General features: G+C 46.2%; 1 protein-coding gene across 5 annotated transcripts in view; it reads right to left on the bottom strand.

Annotated features, from left to right (window-relative positions):
• The window catches only part of LOC144597118 (ena/VASP-like protein), a 177,427-nt gene that overhangs the window by 119,206 nt on the left and 31,871 nt on the right, over positions 1 to 26,350 (bottom strand). The window contains exons 2-3 of one of the 5 annotated variants that reach the window (XM_078406020.1): positions 8,521 to 8,653; positions 6,943 to 7,038 (exon numbers count right to left, since the gene is read on the bottom strand). The exons of 2 other annotated variants lie outside the window; for them this stretch is intronic. In XM_078406020.1, coding sequence (XP_078262146.1) covers positions 6,943 to 6,980 — 38 coding nt within the window. In that variant the 5' untranslated portion in view covers positions 6,981 to 7,038; positions 8,521 to 8,653. Of the gene's footprint in view, positions 1 to 6,942; positions 7,039 to 8,520; positions 8,654 to 14,467; positions 14,543 to 26,350 lie in introns of all 5 variants that reach the window. 2 more of the 5 variants (XM_078406021.1, XM_078406018.1) reach the window with 2 other exon arrangements.

Here is a 26,350-nt window from a genome sequence, read left to right as displayed (position 1 = left end):
TGCCGAGTATGAAGCCAGGTTAAACTGATCTCATCTGTCTGTAAATGATTCACATCCGTCTATACCCTGCATATACAGCTCTGTCCTCTAGTGTTGGACATCTCCACCCTTGGAGAAAGGTTCTGACTGTCTACCCTATCTATGCCTCTCAAAAGTTTACATACTTCTATCAAAATTGAAAAGGTTAAATACTTTTGTATTTTTTTCTCCTTTAGCAGGCTTTCTCTAGTGGGAAGGTGCTAACTGACTACAGCATGTTGGGACCAGGACTAGTGCCTTTAGGAATGTGTCTTCCCTGCCCTTCACTTGGTGTACCTGGCTCTTTGATGTACAATGTGGAGCTAACTGAGAGACAATCCCAGACTTGTCGGGAAGGCGCTAACTGACTACAGCATATTGGGACCAGGACTAATGCCTTTAGGAATGTGTCTCCCCTGTTCTTCACTTGATGTACCTGCCTATCAACTCATCGCTCTTTTTTGATCTACACCATAGTGCTAACTGATAAGAGAGACAATCTCAGACTTGTGGGAAAGGTGCTAACTGACTACAGGACTAATGCCTTTAGGAACGTGTCTTTTTGATCTATACAGCATAAAACATCTGGTCCAGTCGTTGCTCTTTGGAGTGATAGGTCGGGGGAGTCCAGTGCTTGCTGCTTACTTGACTCATGTACCCCCGACACTCCCGCCAGCTGATGGAGTAAAGCTTGTGTTGGTCCACCTAACCCATTGTGTGTTGTCTGTTTTAAGCCGAAGCGAACTTTAACAAAATTACACCTAAAACCTGTAAGGCAGTAAAAAGATAGAAAAGTGTAGGAACTGCAGATGCTGGTTTACACTGAAGATAGACACAAAATGCAGGAGTAACTCAGCGGGACAGGCAGCATCTGCGGAGAGAAGCAACGGGTGACGTTTCGGGTCAAGACCCTTCTTCAGACTGAGAGTCAGGGGAGAGGGAGATTGGAGAAATGGAAGGGTAAGGTGTGAAAATGCCAGATCCAAGCAGACGATGATCAAGGAAATGTAGAATGGTTCATTATTGGCTGAGGGGAAGGTGATAACAAGGCACACAAACAGTAAAATTAATCAGAAAGACAGTGAAACTAGTCGGAGAATTAGGGTGGGGGAGGGATGGAGAGAGAGGGAAAGCAAGGGTTACTTGAAGTTAGAGAAGTCAATGTTCATACCGCTGGGGTATAAGCTGCCCAAGGGAAATATGAGGTGCTGTTCCTTAAATTTGCGCTGGGCCTCACTCTGACAATGGAGGAGGCCCATGACAGAAAGGTCAGTGTGGGAATGGGAGCAGGAGTTAAAGTGTTTAGCAACTGGGAGATCGCGTAGGCCTATAGACAATAGCCAATAGGTGCAGGAGGAGGCCATTCGGCCCTTCGAGCCAGCACCACCATTCACTGTGATCATGGCTGATCATTCTCAATCAGTACCCCGTTCCTGCCTTCTCCCCATACCCCCTGACTCCGCTATCCTTAAGAGCTCTATCTAGCTCTCTCTTGAAAGCATCTAGAGAACTGGCCTCCACTGCCTTCTGAGGCAGAGAATTCCACAGATTTACAACTCTCTGACTGAAAAAGTCTTTCTTCATCTCAGTTCTAAATGGCCTACCCCTTATTCTTAAACTGTGGCCCCTGGTTCTGGACTCCCCCAACATTGGGAACATGTTTCCTGCCTCTAACGTGTCCAACCCCTTAATAATCTTATATGTTTCAATAAGATGGACTGAGCGAAGAAAAGAAAAGGCTATGCCAACAAAGAAAAAAAAATCAGTACAAACATTACTCTGTCGCTAGGCAGTGAAAGTGATACTCAAAGGATAGCATTTGAAGAAGAGTCTCGACCGGAAAAGTTACTCTTTCCTTCTCTCCAGAGATGCTGCCTCAGTTACTCCAGCATTTTGTGTGTATCTTCGGTGTAAACCAGCATCTGCAGTTCCTTCCTGCACGACAACAGTTGTGTGCTCAGTTACATTAGAAGTAGCAACACCTTTCTCATCTCCACCTATATTGGGCTTCTAATGGATGTGGGGCGGGCCTGATGGATCTCGTTTCCGAGCACCCTCCCTTGAGCGTGGCACTTTGAGCAAAACCTTCAGGCACAGTGGTCTTTTGGAGTCCTGAATGTTACCTGGATATAGACAATCATGACCTCTTTACTTTCCAATTAAAATGCCCACAAAATATAAAATCAAGGAACTGCAGATACTGGTTTACAAATCAAGACACAAAGTGCTGGAGTAACTCAGCGGGTGAGGCAGCATCCTTGGGGAACATGGATAGGTGACGTTTCACAGAGTGCAGGAGTAACTCAGCGGGTGAGGCAGCATCCTTGGGGAACATGGATAGGTGACGTTTCACAGAGTGCTGGAGTAACTCAGCGGGTCAGGCAGCATCTGTGGAGAACATGGATAAGTGACGTTTCCCAGAGTGCTAGAGTAACTCAGCGGGTCAGGCAGCATCTGTGGAACATGGATAAGTGACGTTTCCCAGAGTGCTGGAGTAACTCAGCGGGTCAGGCAGCATCTCTGGAGAACATGGATAGGTGACGTTTCATAGAGTGCTGGAGTAACTCAGCGGGTCAGGCAGCATCTCTGGAGAACATGGATAGGTGACGTTTCACAGAGTGCTGGAGTAACTCAGCGGGTCAGGCAGCATCTCTGGAGAACATGGATAGGTGATGTTTCGGGTCAGGACCCATCTTCAGAAGGTTATGCTACAATGTTTCTTTAATGCACTTCTCGCCGACATCTATCTATCTATCTATCTGTCTGTCTGTCTGTCTGTCTGTCTGTCTGTCTGTCTGTCTGTCTGTCTGTCTGTCTGTCTGTCTGTCTGTCTGTCTGTCTGTCTGTCTGTCTGTCTGTCTGTCTGTCTGTCTGTCTATAAAACTCTCATCTTGTATATTTGTTTGTATGTTCCCGAAAGACAGCCAATATGGTACTCGATAGCGCAACTTTAATAAACCGCTCCCACTTGTCCTGCCCATCAGCCGTGCCTGCGCAGTAATACTCCTTGCTTGATGTCACAATGGGAACCCAACGGGTCCGCACCTTTGTAGCTGGGGTCCATTGATGTAATACCTATGTGTTCATCTTGCGTCACCATGGATCCACGCATGCGCATTTGGGGGAGGGTTGCCATTTTGAGATCGCCATTTTGAGACCGCCATTTGATTGGCTCTACCACCTCCCCCCTACGTGGGGTCCGGCGCGTCCTGATTGGCGCCTGCCGCTCCCCCCCCCCCCCCCACGTGGGCTCGATTGATTGGCTCCGACCTCCCGCTCGACGCCTGATTGGTCGCTGTTCCAGGTCCCACGTTGGGGGGGGGGAGCGCTGCCGCCGCTCTGATTGGTCGCCGGCTCTTCCCGCTCAAAGCGCGCTGGTTGACCGCCAGGGCTTCTTCCCGCTCAAAGCAACGGGACCACGGGTCACTCTGTACTCCGCGATGGCCGCCCGTGGCCGGGATGAGTGGCTCCCTCCCCCTTTCCTCTCCCCCCTCGCCCGCCCCCACCCCCGGGGGAGACTCCCCGGCTGGCAACGGGTCCACAGGTCATCAGTTGGGGGAGGGTTGCTGGAGAGGGTTGCAGGAGAGGTTTGGACAGAGGGTTGCAGGAGAGGTTTGGACAGAGGGTTGCAGGAGAGGTTTGGACAGAGGGTTGCAGGAGAGGTTTGGACAGAGGGTTGCAGGAGAGGTTTGGACAGAGGGTTGCAGGAGAGGTTTGGACAGAGGGTTGCAGGAGAGGTTTGGACAGAGGGTTGCAGGAGAGGTTTGGACAGAGGGTTGCAGGAGAGGTTTGGACAGAGGGTTGCAGGAGAGGTTTGGACAGAGGGTTGCAGGAGAGGTTTGGACAGAGGGTTGCCGGAGAGGTTTGGACAGAAGGTTGCCGGAGAAAGTTGCAGGAAAGGTTTGGACAGAGGGTTGCAGGAAAGGTTTGGACAGAGGGTTGCAGGAGAGGTTTGGACAGAGGGTTGTCGGGCCTGCAGGAGGGGTTTGCACCCAATGGGTCCACGTCGTCTAGTATGGGCCTAAAAGCCACACACCAGGATGAGATTTCAACTCAAACTGAAGGGACCACAGGCCACATAGACACCAAAATAAATAGCTGCAAAGCCGTAGATTTGGGGGTAATTTAAAAGGGGCCAGTAATTTAAAAGTACGCCAGTATTGTTATGAATGAAATTCTACCTCGTTGAGTCATATAGCACGGAGAAAGGCCCTTTGGCCCAACATGCCCACGCTGACCAAGATAACCCACCTTGTACCACATTAACATGGAGCAGTACATTGAACAACATTTCTAGACCATGAAATTTATTACTTTAAGGTTGGCCTTAAGGATGTCAAATTAGATGATACATTGATATTTAGCACTAATTCATTTGACTGAATTTCCCTCCTGTCATTTTCCAATGATGGTTCTGCAGTTGTACAGGACCCTAGTGAGACCATATCTGGAGTATTGTGTGCAGTTTTGGTCTCCTAATTTGAGGCAGTGCAGCGTAGGTTCACGAGGATAATCCCCGGGATGGCGGGACTGTCATATGAGGAAAGCCTGGAAAGACTAGGCTTGTATTCACTGGAGTTTAGAAGGATGAGAGGGGATCTGAGAGAAACGTATAAAATTATAAAAGGACTGGACAACAAGATGCTGGAAAAATGTTCGCAATGTTGGGCGAGTCCAGAACCAGGGGCCACAGTCTAAGAATAAAGGGGAGGCCATTTGAAACTGAGGTGAGAAGAAATTTTTTCACCCAGAGAGTTGTGAATTTGTGGAATTCTCTGCCACAGAGGGCAGTGGAGGCCGATTCACTGAATGAATTTAAAAGAGAGTTAGATAGAGCTCTAGGGGCTAGCGGGGTCAAGGGATATGGGGAGAAGGCAGGCACGGTTTACTAATTGTGGATGATCAGCCATGATCACAATGAATGGCAGTGCTGGCTCGAAGGGCCAAATGGCCTCCTCCTGCACCTATTTTCAAAAAAATCTTCCATTGAGCATTCATGACCATAAAATGTAAAAATGCTTTCTGCTTTTATTGGCTGTTTGATGAATTCCATCCCCTAAAACCACAATTATTATGTCTCTGGAATGCCAGAGGGTAGGGGGAGACCTGATTGAAGTATTTTAAATGATGAGAGGCTTAGATATGGTAGACAGGCAGAACCTTTTTCACAGGATGGACAAATCAAATACTGGAGAGCATAGCTCCATGGTGAGAGGGGCAAAGTTAAAGGAGATGTGCAGGACAGTGTTCATAAGATCATAAGTGATAGGAGCAGAATTAGGCCATTCAGCCCGTTTACTCTGAATTGAATTGAACTGAATAAATGTTATTGACCAAGTATGTACACATACAAGGAATGTGCCTTGGTGCTCTGCTCGCAAGGATAACACTACGAACATATAGTAAACAATTAAGAATAAAACATAATTTAACCATGTGAATCTATGTGAATCTATAAATAATCTAAAATACCAGAGCAAAAGGAGGCTACAGACTTTTGGTTGTTGAGTAGAGCTACTGCTCGTGGGAAAAAGCTGTTTTTATGTCTGGCTGTGGCTGCTTTGACAGTGGCTGCACCTTCCAGAGGGAAGTGGTTCAAAGAGTTTGTGGCCAGGGTGAGAGGGGTCAGAGATGCTCTTGCCCGCTCGCTTCCTGGCCCTTGCAGTGTACAGTTTGTCGATGGGGGAAAGGTTGCAGTCAACAACCTTCTCGGCCGATCGAACGATGCGCTGCAGCCTCCGGATGTCGTGCTTGGTGGCTGAGCCAAACCAGACCATTCAATCATGGCTGATCTATCTCTCCCTCTCAACAACATTCTCCTGCCTTCTCCCCATAACCCCCGACATCCGAACTAATCAAGAATCTATCTATTGTTCTCCGCCTTACAAATATCCACTGAGGGCCTCAGTTCCACAGCCTGGAACGTGCGGCAAGGGTTGGTGATTGAGGCGTGATGATAGTGACCTTTGGATAGACACGTGGATATGCAGGGAATGGAGGGATGTGGATTATGTGCAGGCAGATGTGATGGGCTTGGCATCATGTTCACCACAGACTGTGGGCGAAGGGCCTGCTCTCACGCTGTGCTGTTCCATTTGTGTTCCTTTTGTGCACAATCAACTTGGTATGGGAGTGAGGGTTGGGAACAGCTCCAGCCACATCAACACAGTCTGCAGGTTGTACATCTCCAACAAAGACTCAGTCAGGTAAACGATGGGCACTCACACATACACGCTCACACACACCACGCACCACACACACACATATGGACAAACACACACATGCACAAAAACAAACATACCTGCACACACACACAAAAACAAACATACCTGCATACACACATGCACACACATGCACATGCACACAGACACATGCATGCACAAAAACAAACATACCTGCATACACACACACAAAAACAAACATACCTGCATACACACACACACAAAGACAGACATACCTGCATACACACACACGCGCACACACAAGCACAAGCACAGACACACACATGCACAAAAACAAACATACCTGCATAAGCACACACACAAAAACAAACATACCTGCATGCACACACATACAGACACGCACATACAGACACGCACATGCATCAAAACAAACACGCCTGCACACACACAAAACAAACATGCACACACACGCACGCACACAAACAGGCATGCACAAAAACATACTTGCATACACACACACACACACAGGCACAAAACAAACATACCTGCATACACACACACAAAAACAAACATACCTGCATACACACGCAAACACATGCACACGCACACACACACAAACATACCTGCATACACAAAAACAAACATACCTACATATACAAACACATGCACACACATGCACACACGCACATGCACAAAAATAAACTCGCCTGCATACACACACACGCGCACAAAACACACATACCTGTCTGAAGAAGGGTCTCGACCCGAAACGTCACCCATTCCTTCTCTCTAGAGATGCTGCCAGTCCCGCTGAGTTACTCCAGCATTTTGTGTCTACCTGCATACACACAAGCATAAACAAACATACCAGCACACGCACAAAACAAACTTACCTGCACACACTCACAAACATCCCCACAAAAACACACCCACAACACACACACACAAATATACCTGCATACACACACGCACACACAACCACAAACATACCAGCACACACACACACAAACAAACACACACAAAAACAAACATACCTGCAGAGACATACACACAAACTTACCCACAAACACACACACATACCTACTCACAAACACCCAAACACAAAAACAAATATACCTGCATACACACACCCAAACATACATACCCCCCCACACACACACACACTTAAGTGAGAGCATAACTTCTATTCATGTTGTTGCCCAGCATCGGTCTGTGCCTCGACATCACAATATCCCAAACACCCACCCAGTGCTGATAAACTGGCAGCATGCAGTCTGACACATGGAAGCATAGCAAAATAGACAATAGGTGCAGGAGTAGGCCATTCGGCCCTTCGAGCCTGCACCGCCATTCAATATGATCATGGCTGATCATCCAACTCAGTATCCCGTACCTGCCTTCTCTCCATACCCCCTGATCCCTTTAGCCACAAGGGCCACATCTAACTCCCTCTTAAATATAGCCAATGAACTGGCCTCAACTACCTTCTGTGGCAGAGAATTCCACAGATTCACCACTCTCTGTGTGAACTTTCTCATCTCGGTCCTAAAAGACTTCCCCCTTATCCTGAAACTGTGACCCTTTGTTCTGGACTTCCCCAACATCGGGAACAATCTTCCTGCATCTAGCCTGTCCAACCCCTTAAGAATTTTGTAAGTTTCTATAAGATCCCCCCTCAATCTTCTAAATTCCAGCGGGTGAAGATATAAAGATAGAGTCTAGATATAGGTGTAAAGAAATAGATAGTGCAAAGATATAGGTAAAGATATAAAGTAAAGATAGAGACAGAAGAAACTTTGTCACCCAGAGAGTTGTGAATTTGTGGAATTCTCTGCCACAGAGGGCAGTGGAGGCCAATTCACTGGATGCAATTAAAAGAGAGTTAGATAGAGCTCTAGGGGCTAGTGGAATCAAGGGATATGGGAAGAAGGCAGGCACGGGTTAGTGATTGTGGATGATCAGCCATGATCACAATGAATGGCGGTGCTGGCTCAAAGGGCCAAATGGCCTCCTCCTGCACCTATTTTCTATATTTCCATGTTTCTGTAGTACAAAGATATAGGTAAAGATATAGAAAAGATACAGATAGAGCAAAGATATAGGTGAAGATATAGAGAAAAGATACTGATAGTGCAAAGATATAGGTGAAGATATAGAAAAGATACAGATAGAGCAAAGATATAGGTGAAGATGTTGAGGATAAAAAATAACATTACAGAGCATCAAATCTATAAATTATGCTGAATCTGGCACAACAAAGGGTTTGCTTTCTGAAAACGTAATAATTTTTATTCATAAAGTAAATTCAATATTTACTTACCCAGCTGGCATCTTGAATGGTTAAGTTTTCCTTTCCCTCTCTTTGTCACCAGGAGCTAGTTATTATCACACACACTCCAGTGACATAGTACACTCACTTATCTGCTACTGGGCTAGTCTACATGGTGGTCCAACTTCAGTAGGTCCCCACAACCAAGCAGGAAAAGGAAGTTCAAAAAAAAGTAACAGGATGTCAAAGAGCTAAAACTCACTGAGGCAAAAGAAAAAGAACAGAAACCCTGAGCTGGTTTAAGCAACTTTCTATTTATAAATACAAACGCAGAGCATGCACAGAATCGTTTATTATATGCTTCATGGTGTTATTTCATTTTGGCTGAAGTTCCCCACATTACTTCAACTTTTGCAAAATTGACGGTTATCTTTGCTGCCCCACTGCAAGTTCCCAAACAGCGTGAGAGTTTCCAGGATGCACAGATATAAGAAGGTGGGACGTTGTAGGAACTCTGTATCTGCTCCTTCAACTTTAAGAGAACCGTTTTATCAAATGAATGAGGACCCCTCGATAGTTATGTGTGTGAATTGCGTTGCCCAAACATTTTCTATGTTTTATGTTCTATGTTCTAAGGCTTAGGGGGGTTCAGCACGTCCCCAACATCTCTCACCAACTACTACAGATGCACCATAGAAAGCATTTTATTGGGATGCATCACAGGCATCGGGATGCATTGGGATGGTTTGTGAACAACTCCATCCAAGATCATGAGGAATTGCAGAGAAATGTGGACACAGCCCAAACCATCACACAAACCAACCTCCCGGTTGCTGGACACTTTAATTCTCCTTCCCATTCCTACACAGACCTTTCTGTCCTCGGTCTCCTCCATTGTCAGAGTGAGGCTAAATGCAACTTGGAGGAACTTGGGCAGCTTACAGCCCAGTGGTATGAACATTGATTTCTCTCACTTCAGGTAGCCCTGGCATTCCCTCTCTCTCTATCCCTCCCCCACCCAAGTCACACCAGCTTCTAATTTTCACCTCACAAACAGCTTACTATGGCCTGCTTCCTTTATCATCGTTGCTTTTTTTGCATATCTTTCATTCATTAGTCTTTATCTCTCCACATCAATAGACAATAGGTGCAGGAGGAGGCCATTCGGCCCTTCGAGCCAGAACCACCATTCAATGTGATCATGGCTGATCATTCTCAATCAGTACCCCGTTCCTGCCTTCGCCCCATACCCCCTGACTCCATTATCTTTATGAGCTCTATCTAGCTCTCTCTTGAATGCATTCAGTGAATTGGCCTCCACCGTCTATATCTCTCGTTTCCCTCATCCCTAACCAGTCTGAAGAAGGATCTCGACCTGAAGCGTCACCCATTGCTTCTCTCCAGAGATGCTGCCTGACCCGCTGAGTTACTCCAGCACTCTGTGAAACGTCACCTATCCATGTTCTCCAGAGATGCTGCCTGACCCGCTGAGTTACTCCAACACTCTGTGTTCTTTTTCGTAAAGCAGCATCTGCAGTTCCTTATCTCTATATCATCCTCTTTCTGCTTGTTTCACTATGCCTCATTGTTCATGCCCAGAGATGGCACAGCTCTGAACTGATCAGTTAGTTGTGGGATTTCTTAGCTTTTAGACTTGACTTTAGATTTACGTAGTAGAAACAGGCCCTTCTGCCCACCGAGTCTCCACCGACCAGCGACCAATAGCACCATCCTACACACTAGGGACCATTTACACTTTACAGAAGCCTACCCACCTACAGACCTGTACGTCTTTGGAGTGTGGGAGGAAACCGGAGCACCCGGAGAAAACCCCACACTGGTCACGATGAGATCGTACAAACTCCGTACAGACAGCGCCCGCAGTCAGGATCGAACCCGGGTCTCTGGTGCTGTAAGGCGGCAACTCTACTGCTGTGCCCAAAACTCTATCCTTTGCATGTTGTGGACTGATGGTAATATATTGGCTGGGCAGATGGATTTGTGTTGTAGATGATGATCAATGCTAAAGGATAGATCGGGGTTCCCACTTTCAATCTGCATCCGTACAGAAAACCATGAATAACTGCCTCCATCATGAGAATCTATACTGGAAAACAACGTAGGCATTGTGTACTTCAGCCAAAAAGAAAGAGTCATGCAACTGTTATTTTAATATTTCTCTTCTACATGAATGCCAACTGCCTTTTCTATCCAGGACTGCCATAGCCAGCCTCTCTAATGATGTTGATCGTTGATCCTCTGCCAAGGCTTAAAGCAGGAGATGGTTTAGTGGAGTTTATTTAACGCAGGGCAAGGGATTGCATCTCCCACACGGACAAAGTGATGTGTTGGCCAAACAGCTGGAGCATAAGCAAAGAGCTCCAGCAAACGCCAGGCCCGTCAGCCCTGGATGTGCAATGAAATCTGCTTTTACTGGGACAGTTTACGAGGATGTTGTCAGGACTCGATGGGCTTGAGCTAGAGGGAGAGGCTGGGCAGGCTGGGACTTCATTCCTTGGAGCGCTGGTGGGTGAGGGGTGATCTTACAGAGGTGTACAAAACCTGTACATCTTTGGAGTGTGGGGGGAAACCAAAGATCTCGGAGAAAACACACGTGGTCACAGGGAGAATGTACAAACTCCGTGCAGACAGCACCCGTAGTCGGGATCGAAAAACATAGAAACATAGAAAATAGGTGCTGGAGGAGGCCATTCGGCCCCTCGAGCCAGCACCGCCATTCATTGTGATCATGGCTGATCATCCACAATCAGTAACCCGTGCCTGCCTTCTCCCCATATCCCTTGATTCCACTAGCCTCTAGAGCTCTATCTAACTCTCTTTTAAATTCATCCAGTGAATTGGCCTCCACTGCCCTCTGTGGCAGAGAATTCCACAAATTCACAACTCTCTGGGTGAAAAAGTTTTTTCACACCTCGGTTTTAAATGGCCTCCCCTTTATTCTTAGACTGTGGCCCCTGGTTCTGGACTCCCCCAACATTGGGAACATTTTTGAGGGGAATAGGGTAGGGTGAATGCATAGTCTTTTACCCAGAGTTGGGATAAGGCAGTAGCTGTGCCATCGTGCCACTGTGAAGTCTATCCATTAAATCGAGATCCAGAGGTCATAGGTTTAAGTGAGAGGGGGGAAAGATTTAATAGGAACTCAAAGGCAATATATATTTTTTACAAAGGGTGGTGGGCATATGGAACGAGCTGCCTGTGGAGGAAGTTGTGGCAGGTATGATCACAATGTTTAAAATATATATTTAGACAGGTACATGGATAGTACAGGTTTGGAAGGATGTGGGCCGAATGCAGGCAGGTGGAACTGGTGTAGATGGGACAAGTTGGGCGGTGTGGGCAAGTGTGGCTGAAGGGCCTGTTTCTACTCCATATCGCTCTATGACGCTCTATCAGCATCCATTCCAGATTACTTACTTTACCGTTTGCAAACATGATGTGCAGCTGCTGCAAGAATTTCACTGTTCCATCCCGAAATATATATGTGACAATAAAACACTCTTGACTGCACATATTAAACGTTTTGTTTTCATCAAGTTGGAGAGAAAAAAAAGACAAAGTGCTGGAGTAACTCAGCGGGTCAGGCAGCATCTCTGGAGAACATGGATAGGTGACGTTTCACAGAGTGCTGGAGTAACTCAGCGGGTCAGGCAGCAACTCTGGAGAACATGGATAGGTGACGTTTCACAGAGTGCTGGAGTAACTCAGCGGGTCAGGCAGCATCTCTGGAGAACATGGATAGGTGACGTTTCAGAGAGTGCTGGAGTAACTCAGCAGGTCAGGCAGCATCTCTGGAGAACATGGATAGGTGACGTTTTGGGTCTGGACCCTTCTTCAGACTCAACATTAACATCAAGTTGTATGCGGAAACTTGCTTTGTGACCATTCTTCAGACCTGACCTGTAACGTCACCTATCCATGTTCTCCAGAGATGCTGCCTGACCCGCTGAGTTACTCCAGCACTCTGTGAAACGTCACCTATCCATGTTCTCCAGAGATGCTGCCTGACCCGCTGAGTTACTCCAGCACTCTGTGAAACGTCACCTATCCATGTTCTCCACAGATGCTGCCTGACCCACTGAGTTACTCCAGCACTCTGTGAAACGTCACCTATCCATGTTCTCCACAGATGCTGCCTGACCCACTGAGTTACTCCAGCACTCTGTGAAACGTCACCTATCCATGTTCTCCAGAGATGCTGCCTGACCCGCTGAGTTACTCCAGCACTCTGTGAAACGTCACCTATCCATGTTCTCCACAGATGCTGCCTGACCCACTGAGTTACTCCAGCACTCTTATTTTTTTTGTGAACTAGCTCCTTGTTTCTCAGGCTGGATGGTACAAAGGGGATTACTGTAGACAGACACAAAAAGCTGGAGTAACTCAGATGGTCAGACAGCATCTCTGGAGAAAGGGAATAGGTGAAGATTTGGGTGGAGACCATTCTTCAGATAACTGTAACAGGGTGTGGAGTAAAGTTGTCAAAGTCGATTCAGGAACAGTTTCTTCCCCGCTGTTATCAGTTAACTGAACCATCCTATCAACAACTAGAGAGTGGTCCTGACCTCCCATCGACCTCACTGGAAACCTTTAAACCATCTTTAATTGGACTTTACTGGACTGTCACTTGCACTGAACATTATTCCCGAAACAGAGGAACAACATGAAACTACGATCATAAATGCGTGAGGAGAGGGGTAAAACTGATCACCTGCATATTGAGCTGTTGGATGGTCACGCACTCTTCACCCACTTTACATTAGATGTTGTTCAAACAGCACGAAGCAAAGTGATGAGGGTGGAATTGAGAGGGTTAAGGAAGGGTATCAAAGGAAGGAACTGCAGATGCTGGTTTAAACCGAAGATACACACAAAAAGCTGCAGTAACTCAGAGGGACAGGCAGCATCTCTGGAGAGAAGGAACGGGTGACGTTTCAGATCGAGACCCTTCTTCAGACCGAAGACCCTTCGAGACCCTTCTTCAGATGTTCAGGTGAGCGGGGCAGGCAGCATTTCTGGAGAAAAGGAATAGGTGAGGTTTCGAGGGTCGAGACCCTTCTTCAGACTGAAACGTCACCTATTCCTTTTCTCCAGAGATGCTGCCTGACCCGCTGAGTTACTCCAGCACTCTGTGAAATGTCTCCTATCCATGTTCTCCACAGATGCTGCCTGACCCGCTGAGTTACTCCTGCACTCTGTGAAACGTCACCTATCCATGTTCTCCAGAGATGCTGCCTGACCCGCTGAGTTACTGCAGCTTAGGGTGTCAAAGGTTAGCGGCATAACGCAGGAGAACGGGAAAAGATAGATCAGCCGTGATAGAATGGTGGAGCAGACCCGATGGGCCGAATGGCCTAACTCTGCTCCTACGACTTATGAAGTCATGAATTAAAAGTGATGGATGACTGTAATTAGGGTCACCCATGCAGACTGATGGGGCAGGCTCAGCAGTCATGCCATCCAAACTTGCTTACTTTATTGTAGGAGACAGCACAAGATGAATACAAGATACCAAATTGGAAGGTTCACAAGTTCACAAGTTGTAGGAGTACAATTAGGCCATTCGGCCCATCGAGTCTACTCCGCCATTCAATCATGGCTGATCTCTGCCACCTAATCCCATTCTCCGGCCATCTCCCCATAACCCTTGACACCCATTTTAATCAAGAATTTGTCTATCTCTGCCTTAAAAATATCCACTGCCTTGGCCTCCACAGCCGTCTGTGGCAATAAGTTCCACAGGTTAACAACGCTCTGACTAAAGAAGTTCCTCCTCACCTCCTGTTTAAAAGAGCGCCCTTTAATTCTGAGGCTGTGACCTCTGGTCCCAGACTCTCGCACCAGTGGAAACATCCTCTCCACATCCACTCTATCCAAGCCTTTCATTATTCTGTAAGTTTCAATGAGGTCCCCCCTTAACCTTCTAAACTCCAGCGAGCACAGGCCCAGTGCTGTCAAACGCCCATCACGCACTTACCCACTCACTCCTGGGTTCATTCTGGGCTGGAAGGGCTGGTGAATTGATACTTCACTGGAAGAATTATTTGGGTCCCTGGATGACAAGAATAATTTGTGAGAGGGTATGTATAATGGTGATTGTTAATTTCTGTTTGCATTTTGCTGTGATTTATACATTTAGCTTGGCATATCTTTTATGGCAATTTTACATTTGCACTCTGGTTCAGTAGATGGCAGCTGTTCAGACGCAGAGGGAAAGTCTGTCAACATGGTGATTGGTGATAAAAAAATAAAGTATGGCTTACTGATAACAGCTTTGGAGGAGTTTTTCTGTAGATAGCTCAGACAGGGTGGGGTACAAAGAATTACTTCCTTTTATTATAGTTTATATTTTTATAAGTATTACTTCCTCTTTCTCCTGAGTTACTTTATTTGTCAGCAGTTACACAAGCATATTAAAAATATGCTTATTAAATAATATCACCCGTTCACACAAGTTCCATGCTATTCCACTTTCCCATCCACTCCCTGCACACGGGGAACAATTTACGGAGGCCAGTTAACCAGCAAACCCGCACGCATTTGGAACATGGGAGGAAACCGGAGCACCCGGAAGAAACACACGAGGAGAATGTACAAACTCCACGCAGACAGTACCAGTGGTTGGGATCGAACCTGGGACTCTGGCGCTGTGAGACAGTGCCACTGCCAGCTGCACCAACGCCTTTTCGGAAGTTAGCACCTTTAAAAATTCACTATAAACGGGATTACATGTTTAAATTTGAGGGCCACTTGAACTGAAACATGAATGCATGAATGCTGCCAAATGTTTCCTACATCAACACTCCCACCAGCTTATTTTATGATTTTGGGTTTGACATGCACAGTTTACCAAACCCCTCACTGCCATTTTCAACCCTTAGATTTTTGCAAATTTCTTTTTAAATGGGTTTCAATGATGGGTGACTTTTAATACCATTACTACCTTTTAATAATAGTTTTTAATAATTAGTTTTAATACCTTTTAATAATTAGTTTAGAGATACAGCGCGGAAATAGGCCCTTCGGCCCACCGAGTCCGCACTGACTGGCGATCCCGGCACATTAACACTATCCTACACACACTAGGGACAATTTACACATACTCCGAGCCAATTAACCTACAAACCTGCACGTCTTTGGAGTGTGGGGGGAAACCGAAGATCTTGGAGAAAACCCACGCAGGTCACGGGGAGAACGTACAAACTCCGTACCCCTTAAGAATAAGGGGTAGGCCATTTAGAACAGAGATGAGGAAAAACTTTTTCAGTCAGAGAGTTGTGAATCTGTGGAATTCTCTGCCTCAGAAGGCAGTGGAGGCCAATTCTCTGAATACATTCAAGAGAGAGCTAGATAGAGCTCTTAAGGATAGCGGAGTCAGGGGGTATGGGGAGAAGGCAGGAACGGGGTACTGATTGAGAATGATCAGCCATGATCACATTGAATGGCGGTGCTGGCTCGAAGGGCCGAATGGCCTACTCCTGCACCTATTGTCTATTGTCCGTACAGACAGCACCCGTAGTCGGGATCGAACCCGGGTCTCCGGCGCTGCAAGCGCTGTAGGGCAGCAACTCTACCGCTGCACCACCGTGCTGCCCTTTAGAGTCACCATACTTTAGAGTCACACAGCACAGAAACAGCCCTGCATCTCTGGACAGAAGGAATGGTTGACGTTCCTTCTCTCCGGAGATGCTGCCTGTCCCGCTGAGTTACTCCAGCATTTTGTGTCTATCTTCGGTGTAAACCAGCATCTGCAGTTCCTTCCTACGCAGTAACAGGCCTCTCGGCCAAATTCTTCCATGTCGTGAAAGATGCACCATGCAAGCTGGTCACATTTGCCCATGCAAGGCAAATGCCCCTTTTGAGTGAGGGTCTCATGCTTGGTTATCCCCTACATTACACCACGGGTAGTATTAATGTATTACTGATCACAGTCACATATATCAGTGCCAAGCAGAATGCAATGTCAAATGAACAGTGCACTACTAAGCACTCGAGTCTTTTTACCTACCAATAGAGAGCGTTGATGTGTACTGAGCTAATTAGTTTTAGCAATTTCAAATAATGCCCTATTCAATATGATCAACTCACTATTTAAAAGCAGCTGTGCTTTTATCCTTGTGTCAAACAAGTTATCCTTGTTTTTAAAATCGTGGACTACAGGAGACAGCAGGGGAGTGGACACCTCCCCATCCACATCGGTGATGCTGAGGTCGAAAGGGTCAGCAGCTTTAAGTTCCTCGGTGTGCACATCACTGAGGACCTTTCCTGGACACTGCACACGGACACAATAACAAAGAAGGCCCACCAGCGGCTCTTTTTCCTGAGAAGACTGAGGAAGTTTGGCATGAACGCCAGCATACTCACAAACATCTACAGATGCACCATCGAGAGCCTGCTGACGGGCTGCATTACAGTCTGGTACAGGAACTGTTCTGCCCACAGCCACAAATCACTACAGAGAGTGGTGAAGACGGCACAGCACATCACTGGCAACTGTCTCCTGGCCATTCAGGACATTCTCTACCAGCGGTGCCTGCGGAAGGCACGCAGCATCATCAAGGACCACAGCCACCCAGCACGCAGGCTGTTCTCCTTGTTACCGTCAGGCAGACGATACAGGAGTATGGCTGCACGTACCACCAGACTTAAGAACAGTTTCTACCATCAGGCCATCAGGCTTCTGAACTCATAAACACATTTCACATCATGTATGTTGATTATTTTTAATATTGTCTTTTTACCTATTTTTAATATTGTCTTTTTACCTTACTAATGTCATTTTAATCTTATTTATCCTTGGAATATTACTGCTGAGGTGACCCGTTGTCTTGTCAAATACATTTCATTGTACCGTTGACCCTGGGCCAACCTACATATGACAAATACCATTTATTATTATTATTATTATTAAAATGCATCATCCACCATTTTTCAATGCAGCAAGTGCAACACAATTTAAATCATCGCAAACATTACTATTTTAGCCACTTCTATGAACCCAAACTATATGTTATTGTGGCAAAGTAAAATATGAACGCAAAGTTAAAATGATCTCCAGCATGACTATTTTAGCCACTTTGTGGAGCCCAGGATGTTTCAGTCACAGTCTGGTGCAGTGCATGCATGCTTGCTTGAGTGAGCTCACTCTCCTGTGGTTTTCACACATCACCGTTCTACCTCTACCTCTCGGCTTGCACCTTCTGACAGATTTGCAAAGTTCACAATTGGAAGTGATATTTCTGTGAGCTGCACGCCTTAGTGTTTGAGGCAGCACTAATGCTACTGGGGTACATTTGGGTAGCAAGGACACCGATACTGCACATGGAGATGTGTGGGAAAATAACTGCAGATGCTGGTACAAATCGAAGGTATCACAACAGGCATCAGTCTGAAGAAGGGTCTCGACCCGAAACGTCACCCATTCCCTCTCTTCTAGATGTTGGGGGAGTTCAGAACCAGGGGCCACAGCCTAAGAATAAAGGGGAGGCCATTTAAAACTGAGGTGAGAAAAAACTTTTTCATGCACAGAGTTGTGAATTTGTGGAATTGTCTGCCACAGAGGGCAGTGGAAGCCAAATCACTGGATGGATTTAAGAGAGAGTTAGATAGAGCTCTAGGGGCTAGTGGAATCAAAGGATGTGGGGAGAAGGCAGGCACGGGTTATTGATTGGGGACGATCAGCCATGATCACAATGAATGGCAGTGCTGGCTCGAAGGGCCGAATGGCCTCCTCCTGCACCTATTTTCTATGCTTTCTATATTTCTATAGCTGCCTGACCCGCTGAGTTACTCCAGCATTTTGTGATACCTTCAATATTCATGGAGAGTTCATTTGGAAGCTTCCCATGGTGTCTGTGCAGTGTCCTTACACAGACAGCATCTTAATGCACATCACTATTCTGAGAAGGGCAAGCACAAATATATCTTTCAGTGTGGTTGACCTATGCAGGCTTCCTGTAACCCTCCCACTACAGTCACTAAAATATGCTTCTCACAGTTATGTTACCACAATTTCTTTTGTCATGGTTTCTTCTTCATATTCTCAAGGGCAATGTCGTGTGCATGTCATCCAAGCCTGCTTGTTCCCTTAACCAGAAAGTTCATTTTAAAATCACGAAAGAGTGATGAGATCTCATCAGAATTTGATTACTTTATATTTAAAATGTTTACATTTCAGAGACAGTTAGTTCAATAAAGAGACGTACAAAATGGAGATGCAGATGGGGAGCTGTATCCTGTAGTCTGGCAAGCAGCTGTAAATTCATAGGTTCTATGAGCAGTTTGGCCCATCAAGTCTACTCTGCCATTCAATATTGTCTGATCTCTATTTCCCTCCCCACTCCATTCTCCTGCCTTCTCCCTATTGTCCTTGACACCCGTACTAATCTAGAATCTGTCAATCTCCGCCTTAAATATATTAATTGACAATTAATATATTTATTGTCTCCACAACCTACTGTGGCAATAAATTCCACAGCTTCACCACCCTGACTAAAGAAGTTCCTCCTCATCTCCTTTCTAAAAAAGCATCCTTTAATTCTGAGGCTATGGTCTCTAGTCCTAGACTCTCCCACTAGTGGAAACATCCTCTCCACATCCACTCTATCCAAGCCTTCCACTATTCTATATGTTTCAATGAGGTCCCCCCTCGTCCGTCTAAACTTCAGCGAGTACAGGCCCAGTGCTGACAAAAGCTCATCATTGGTTAACCCACTCATTCCTGGGATCATTCTTGTAAACATCCTCCCTCAGATATGGTGCCCAAAATTGCTCACAGTACTCCAACTGCGGTCTGACCAGCCCCTTATACAGCCTCAGCATTACATCCCAGTTGTGATGTTGTAGTCCTCTTGAAATAAATGGACTTGCATTACGTTTGCCTTCCTCACTACCGATTCAGTACCACCGAGATACACTGTTCAAGGACAATATCAAACTGCAGATGCTGAGAAGTTGAACTGAAATAGAAAGAGATAGAGATACACACCAGGACAAACAGCAGCTGTGGAGAAAGTCACAGGCTACCCATCAGCAGCTTCTCAAGTTTCTTTTATTTCTTTCATCATGGGATGCTGCTCGGCCTGCTGAACATTCCAACATTCTCCATTTTAATTTCAGATTTCCTGTCTGCAGTTTACCAAGTTAGTATTTAATGTTCAAAATATTTACTGATTAAAATTGTGTTCCTATTTATACGCATTAATTGTTTTTTTGTCAATTTTGTTTCCATGTGCTGGTTGGAGGATTAAATGTGACAACTTCATAAATGTAGAACTTAGTAGTGATCCAGAAGTAATATTTAGTTTAGAGATACAGCGCGGAAACAGGACCTTCGGCCCACCGGGTCCACGCCGACCAGCGATCCCCGCACATTAACACTACCCTACGCACACTAGGGACAATTCTTACATTTACCAAGCTAATTTACCTACAAACCTGTACGTCTTTGGAGTGTGGGAGGAAACGGAAGATCTCGGAGAAAACCCACGCAGGTCACGGGGAGAACGTACAAACTCCGTACAGACAGCACCCGTAGTTGGGATGGAACCCGGGTCTCAGGCCCGAAAATAATGAATTGAACAAATGATGAAAATGTATAAAAGGAGGCAGATTATTATCTCAATGGTGTCAGATTAGGAAAAAGGGGAGTTCAATGAGACCTGGGTGTCCATGTACACCAGTCACTGAAAGTAAACATGCAGGTACAGCAGGCAGTGAAGAAAGCTAATGGCATGTTGGCCTTCATAACGAGAGGATTTGAGTAGAGGAGCAAAGAGGTCCTTCTGCAGTTGTACAGGGTCCTGGTGAGACCGCACCTGGAGTACTGTGTGCAATTTTGGTCTCCTAATTTGAGGAAGGACATCCTTGCTATTGAGGCAGTGCAGCGTAGGTTCATGAGGTTAATCCCCGGGATGGAGGGACTGTCATATGAGGAAGGATTTGAAAGACTGGGCTTGCATTCACTGGAATTTAAAAGGATGAGAGGGGATCTTATAGAAACATATAAAATTATAAAAGGACTGGATAAGCTAGATGCAGGAAACAAATTCCCAGAGTTGAGGGAGTCCAGAACCAGGGGCCACAGTCTAAGAACAAAGGGGAGGCCATTTAAAACTGAGATGAGAAAAAAACGTTTTCACCCTGAGAGTTGTGAATTTGTGGAATTCTCTGCCACAGAAGGCAGTGGAGGCCAATTCACTGGATGGATTTAAAAGATAGTTAGATAGAGCTCTAGGGGCTAGTGGAATCAAGGGATATGGGGAGAAGGCTGATTGTGGATGATCAGCCATGATCACAATGAATGGCGGTGCTGGCTCAAAGGGCCAAATGGCCTCCTCCTGCACCTATTTTTCTGTGTAAAACACCAGTCAGTTAACTTTACCTCAGGGAGGGTTAGCCATGTGAATAAAAACTGGACATATACTGGTATTGATCAAGTTAATAATTAAAATTAAAGAGTTAAACATTGATGATATATAACCAATGGACATTTTCTATTCGACTACCAGAGTAACACAGAACAGAGCCAGTCAAATGAACAAAAGGCTTGCATTTATAATTGACTAGAAATGTAATTGAATCTGTGCACTATATAATTGAAAGTCATTTTCCCACTGCGAGTCACACTCAAAAACACTCTTCACCCTTGCACCTCGACAATGCTATAATCAGCTCTCCCTAAAGGATCCTTCACTAAGATCATTAATTAATGCTGTCTCGTTGCACACTGGAACAAATCTAAAATAACCAGATCCCTGTTAGTTCTACGCCATACTTTGCCAATCAATTGGACCAACCCCTGAAGACCCGAGAATGGGCGGATGGAGCCCATGACCACTGATACGGTGGGCAAGGAGGGAGGCAGGGAGACACAGAGACACGGAGACACAGAGATGCGGAGACACGGAGACAGAGACACGGAGTCACGGAGACTGAGAGACGCGGAGACATGGAGACAAGGAGACAGAGACACGGAGTCGCGGAGTCACGGAGACAGAGAGATACGGAGATAAAGAGACACGGAGACACAGAGACACGTAGAAAATACGTGCAGCAGGAAGCCATTCGGCCCTTCGAGCCAGCACCACCATTCATTGTGATCATGGCTGATCATCCACAATCAGTAACCCGTGCCTGCCTTCTCCCCATATCCCTTGATTCCACTAGCCCCCGGAGCTCTATTTACCTCTCTCTTAAATTCATCCAGTGAATTGGTCTCCACTGCCCTCTGTGGCAGAGAATTCCACAAATTCACAACTCTCTGGGTGAAAAGATTTTTTCTCACCTCAATTTTAAATGGCCTCCCCTTTATTCTTAGACTGTGGCCCCTGGTTCTGGACTCCCCCAACATTGGGAACATTTTTCCTGCATCTAGCTTGTCCAGTCCTTTTATGATTTTTAACGTTTCTATAAGGTCCCCTTTCATCCTTCTAAATTCCAGTGAATACAAACCCAGTCTTTCCAATCTTTCCTCCAATTACAGTCCCACCATCCCCGGGATTAACCTCGTGAACCTACGCTGCACTGCCTCAATAGCAAGGATGTGCTTCCTCAAATTAGGTAGGAGAATAGTAAAGAAAGCAAACTCAATGCTAGCATTTATTTCAATAGGGCTTGTATACAAATTGCTGAAATGCTGAGGTAATTCTGAGGCTCTATAAGGTGCTGGTAAGGCCGCATTTGGAGTATTGTGAGTAATTTTGGGCACAATATCTGAGGAAGGATGTGCTGGCTCTGGAGGGTTCAGAGGAGGTTTACAAGAATGATCCCAGAAATGAGTGGATTAACATATGATGAGCGTTTGTCGGCACTGGGCCTGTACTCGCTGGAGTTTAGAAGAATGAGGGGGGACCTCATTGAAACATACTGAATAATGAAAAGCTTGGATAGAGTGGATGTGGAGAGGATGTTTCCACTAGTGGGAGAGTCTAGGTCATAGCCTCAGAATTAAAGGACGTTCCTTTAGGGAGGAAATGAGGAGAAATTTCTTTAGTCAGAGGGTGGTGAATCGGGGATGTGCTTGGGTACGGCAATACCCTGCTGGACTGTGCGTAAGAAAATAATTTCACTGCGCGTTTCCACTTTGCACACGTGACAATAAAAGCACCATTACATTGTCCTGACTCTATTCCATAAGCTCGTCCTCAGGACCATCTTTAATTTGTCCAATTTAGAACACGATTAATGCTACCCATAGTGTGAACCCTTCTCATGAGCCCACGTTAGTTCTTGGCTTTGCAGTGGCTCCCTGTCCTCTCTCACATCACCCCTCCCAGCAGACGCAGAAGGGAGAGGATGTTGAAGGATCGGTGCACCATCGAGGCTAACCCTGACCTTCCCATCCATGCCGACTTGAACAATCTGCCCAACATGCGCCTGAAATCCCACAAACCCTTCTGGCCTTCAGCCAATTCCCTGGAAGACTTTGACCCCAAGACTGAGCGGCGCAGAGACTGGAAAGATGCCGACACCAACAACGGAGAGGTCATCACAGAGCCCACTGTGAAACCATCGGGATTTGACCTCCCCCCGCAAGCAATGGCTGACCCTGAACAAGATCCGCACCCTCCATGCAAGAACAGCCCATCACCTGCACAAGTGGGGGATGACAGACAGACAGACAGCCCTGCTTGTGACTGCGGATATCCAGACCAGACCATCCCACACACCGTGAATGACTGCTCACTGAGGCTTGTCCCTGGTGGCATCAAGACCATCCACCCAGCAACTGCTGCTGCCCTGCCCTACATGTCTACCCTTGGCCTACAACTTTAGGCTGTGCATGCCACATCCAAGAAGAAGAAGAATTCTTGGTTTATGTTGCTCCATTGTACACCTACTGTAAGGGCCAATGCATCTACTTCTACCAGGCACGTCTATCCTTCTATTTTTTTTCTCTTCCTAACCTGATTCTACATCCTAATGTTATGATCCAAGACCATCTCCAACCATTACACTAATTTCATCTTTCTCCCCTTTCTTTTTATATTTTAGCTTATTCTTTAAAAAATGGTATTATACAATAGTCAGTCAAATGTTCTTACATTCTAGGAGCAGAATTAAGCCCATCGTCTACTCCGCCATTCAATCATGACTGATCTATCTTTCCTTCTCAACCCCATTTTCCTGCCTCCTCCCCATAATCCCTGACAACCGCACAAATCAAAAATCTGTTCATCTCAGTGTTAAAAACACCCAATGACTTGGCTTCCACAGCCGTCTGGAGCACTGAATTCCACAGATTCACCACCCTCTGCCTAAAGAAATTCCTCCTCCATTGTCAGAGTGAGGCCAAACGCAAATTGGAGGAACAGCAGCTCATATTTCGCTTGGCCAGTTTACAACCCAGCGGTATGACACATGATTTCTCTAACTTCAAGTAACCCTTGCATCCTCTCCCTCTCTGCCACACCCCCACCCAAATCATTGTCCCAGCTTCAAAGTTATCTTGTTGAGTCTCATTAACTGTAGCTCGTTTTCACCTTGTTCACAGCTAACAATGGCCTGTTTCCTTTATCATTGTTATTTTTTTTGCATACCTTTGGCCCACATAGTCTGCCCTAACCAGTGATCCCCGTACACTAGCACTATCCTACACACATTAGGGACAATTTACAAAAGCAAATGAACCTACAAACCTGCACGCCTTTGGAGTATGGGATGGCACCAGAGCACCCGGAGAAAACACAGGCATGCAACAGGGAAGACGTACAAACTCCGTACAGACAGGACCCGTAGTTGGGATTGATCCCGGGTCTCCGATGTTGTAAGGCAGCATCGGTTCTCTGGAGTTCGTGGATAGGTGATGTTGTGGGTCCAGGACCCTTGTTCAGACTAGAGAGTGGTCCAGACCCGAAACGTCACCTATCCATGTTCTCCAGAGATGCTGCCTGACCCGCTGAGTTACTCCAGCACTCTGTGAAACGTCACCTATCCATGTTCTCCAGAGATGCTGCCTGACCCGCTGAGTTACTCCAGCACTCTGTGAAACGTCACCTATCCATGTTCTCCAGAGATGCTGCCTGACCCGCTGAGTTACTCCAGCACTCTGTGAAACGTCACCTATCCATGTTCTCCAGAGATGCTGCCTGACCCGCTGAGTTACTCCAGCACTCTGTGAAACGTCACCTATCCATGTTCTCCAGAGATGCTGCCTGACCCGCTGAGTTACTCCAGCACATTATGTCTTTTTTGTAAACCAACACCTGCAGTTCCTCGTGTCTCCTCGGACCATAATGTTCCGGGAGTAACAGCTTTGGTTACTCCCAGACACTCTCAGAATATGGTCTCACTGTTTGGCACTCATTTAGGATAACTAATAAATAAATCTATTTCTTGTGGAAACAAAAAAACTGCAGATACTGGTTAATACCAAAGATAGGCAGAACAGGCAGGAGTAACGCAACAATGGCCTGTTTACTTTATCATCGTTACTTTTTTGCATATCTTTCATTCATCTATCTATATACTACTAAAATTCAGATCTTGTAGCGTTGTATATATATTCCACTGATGTCGGCTGAATACGGCAATTCCGGCAAAACGGTGAACCGTAGCGCCACGATTTTTGTACCGCCTTAATCACCATGCGGTTCGCTGCTGGAAAATGATATTTTTATTTAATTCGGACGCATATTTTTTAAGTTACAGAGGTCTAAAGGTGCTGCCCCCCCTCATTTATCGAAGTTTTGACAGAAGGGGGGCGCTGCGGTCCGGCAGTGCTCAGTACGCATGCGCGGAATCTCCTCACTCGCACCAAAACAATGGACGCCGTTAGCGGCGCAAGCACGCGATTTCACCGGCTCACCTCTCCTCTCTCCCCTTGCTTCTCTCCACTCTCCCACACCCGAAAGAACATCTCCCCGCAATCCCCCCCCCCCCCCGGGCCCCCTCCCCCCTCACTCTCTCCCCCCTCCACAAATACCGCCCCACCGCCCCATCTCTCATCACCCTCCCCCCCTCCATCCTCAACACCTCCCTCCCTCCACCACTCCCTGGGTGTGGGCACGGGCCCATCGGGCCCGCTTTGAACGGGCACACTTGTTCTAGTCTATATACTAAAACTCTTGTTTGTTTCTGAACTACAGCCAAAACAGTACACGGTAGCGCGACAATTTTAGGCCCACCTTACTCACTCACTTTTTTGGTGCTAATGGAAGAAGTTTCATTGAAATTGGTGTTATATTTTTTAAGTTATTCACAATTTAAAGTTTAAATCTATCTCCTTGGGAGGGAGGGAGGGAGGGAGGGAGGGAGGGAGGAGGGAGGGAGGGGGTGGAGGGAAGGGGAGAGGAAGGGAGGGGGGAGGGGGAGGAGAGGATGCTGCACCAATACAGGAGAGGTTTGGGCCCAATGGGTCCACTTGGTCTAGTTTGTTCTATATCTCTCTACATCACCGTCGAAACCTCACGTTTCCCTCTCCCCTGACTCTCAGTCTGAAGAAGGGTCTCGACCTGAAACGTCACCCATTCCTTCTCTCCAGAGATGCTGTCTGTCCCGCTGAGTTACTCCAGCATTTTATGTTTATCTTCAACTAAGTAATTTCCCCTCAGAAACTGTAACTATACGGTTGTACCTGCAAATGGCTAATTATGACTGAAATCTTCTTGCTTATAAATTATTAGGTCTTCTCTAATTTTAAAGAAAGCAGTGCTCAAAGACAGTATAATTTAACGTTTGAGAATTTTGATAGGATTTTGCACATTGACCTGTCAGGTGTCAAAAGAGAATATATTCACCACACTGATTTTATTCAAAATACACCGAGTTCCTTACATTTATAAAACATGACCTACGTTGCAAGTTCCTGATGAAAATTTAATACAGAATCATCTGTGCACCAACTATCTAGAGATCATTA

This window comes from Rhinoraja longicauda, chromosome 10 (assembly GCF_053455715.1).
Source record: "Rhinoraja longicauda isolate Sanriku21f chromosome 10, sRhiLon1.1, whole genome shotgun sequence".
Lineage (NCBI taxonomy): Eukaryota > Metazoa > Chordata > Chondrichthyes > Rajiformes > Arhynchobatidae > Rhinoraja > Rhinoraja longicauda.
Note: the sequence above shows the minus strand (reverse complement) of the source record. Positions and strands in the feature narration are given on the sequence as shown.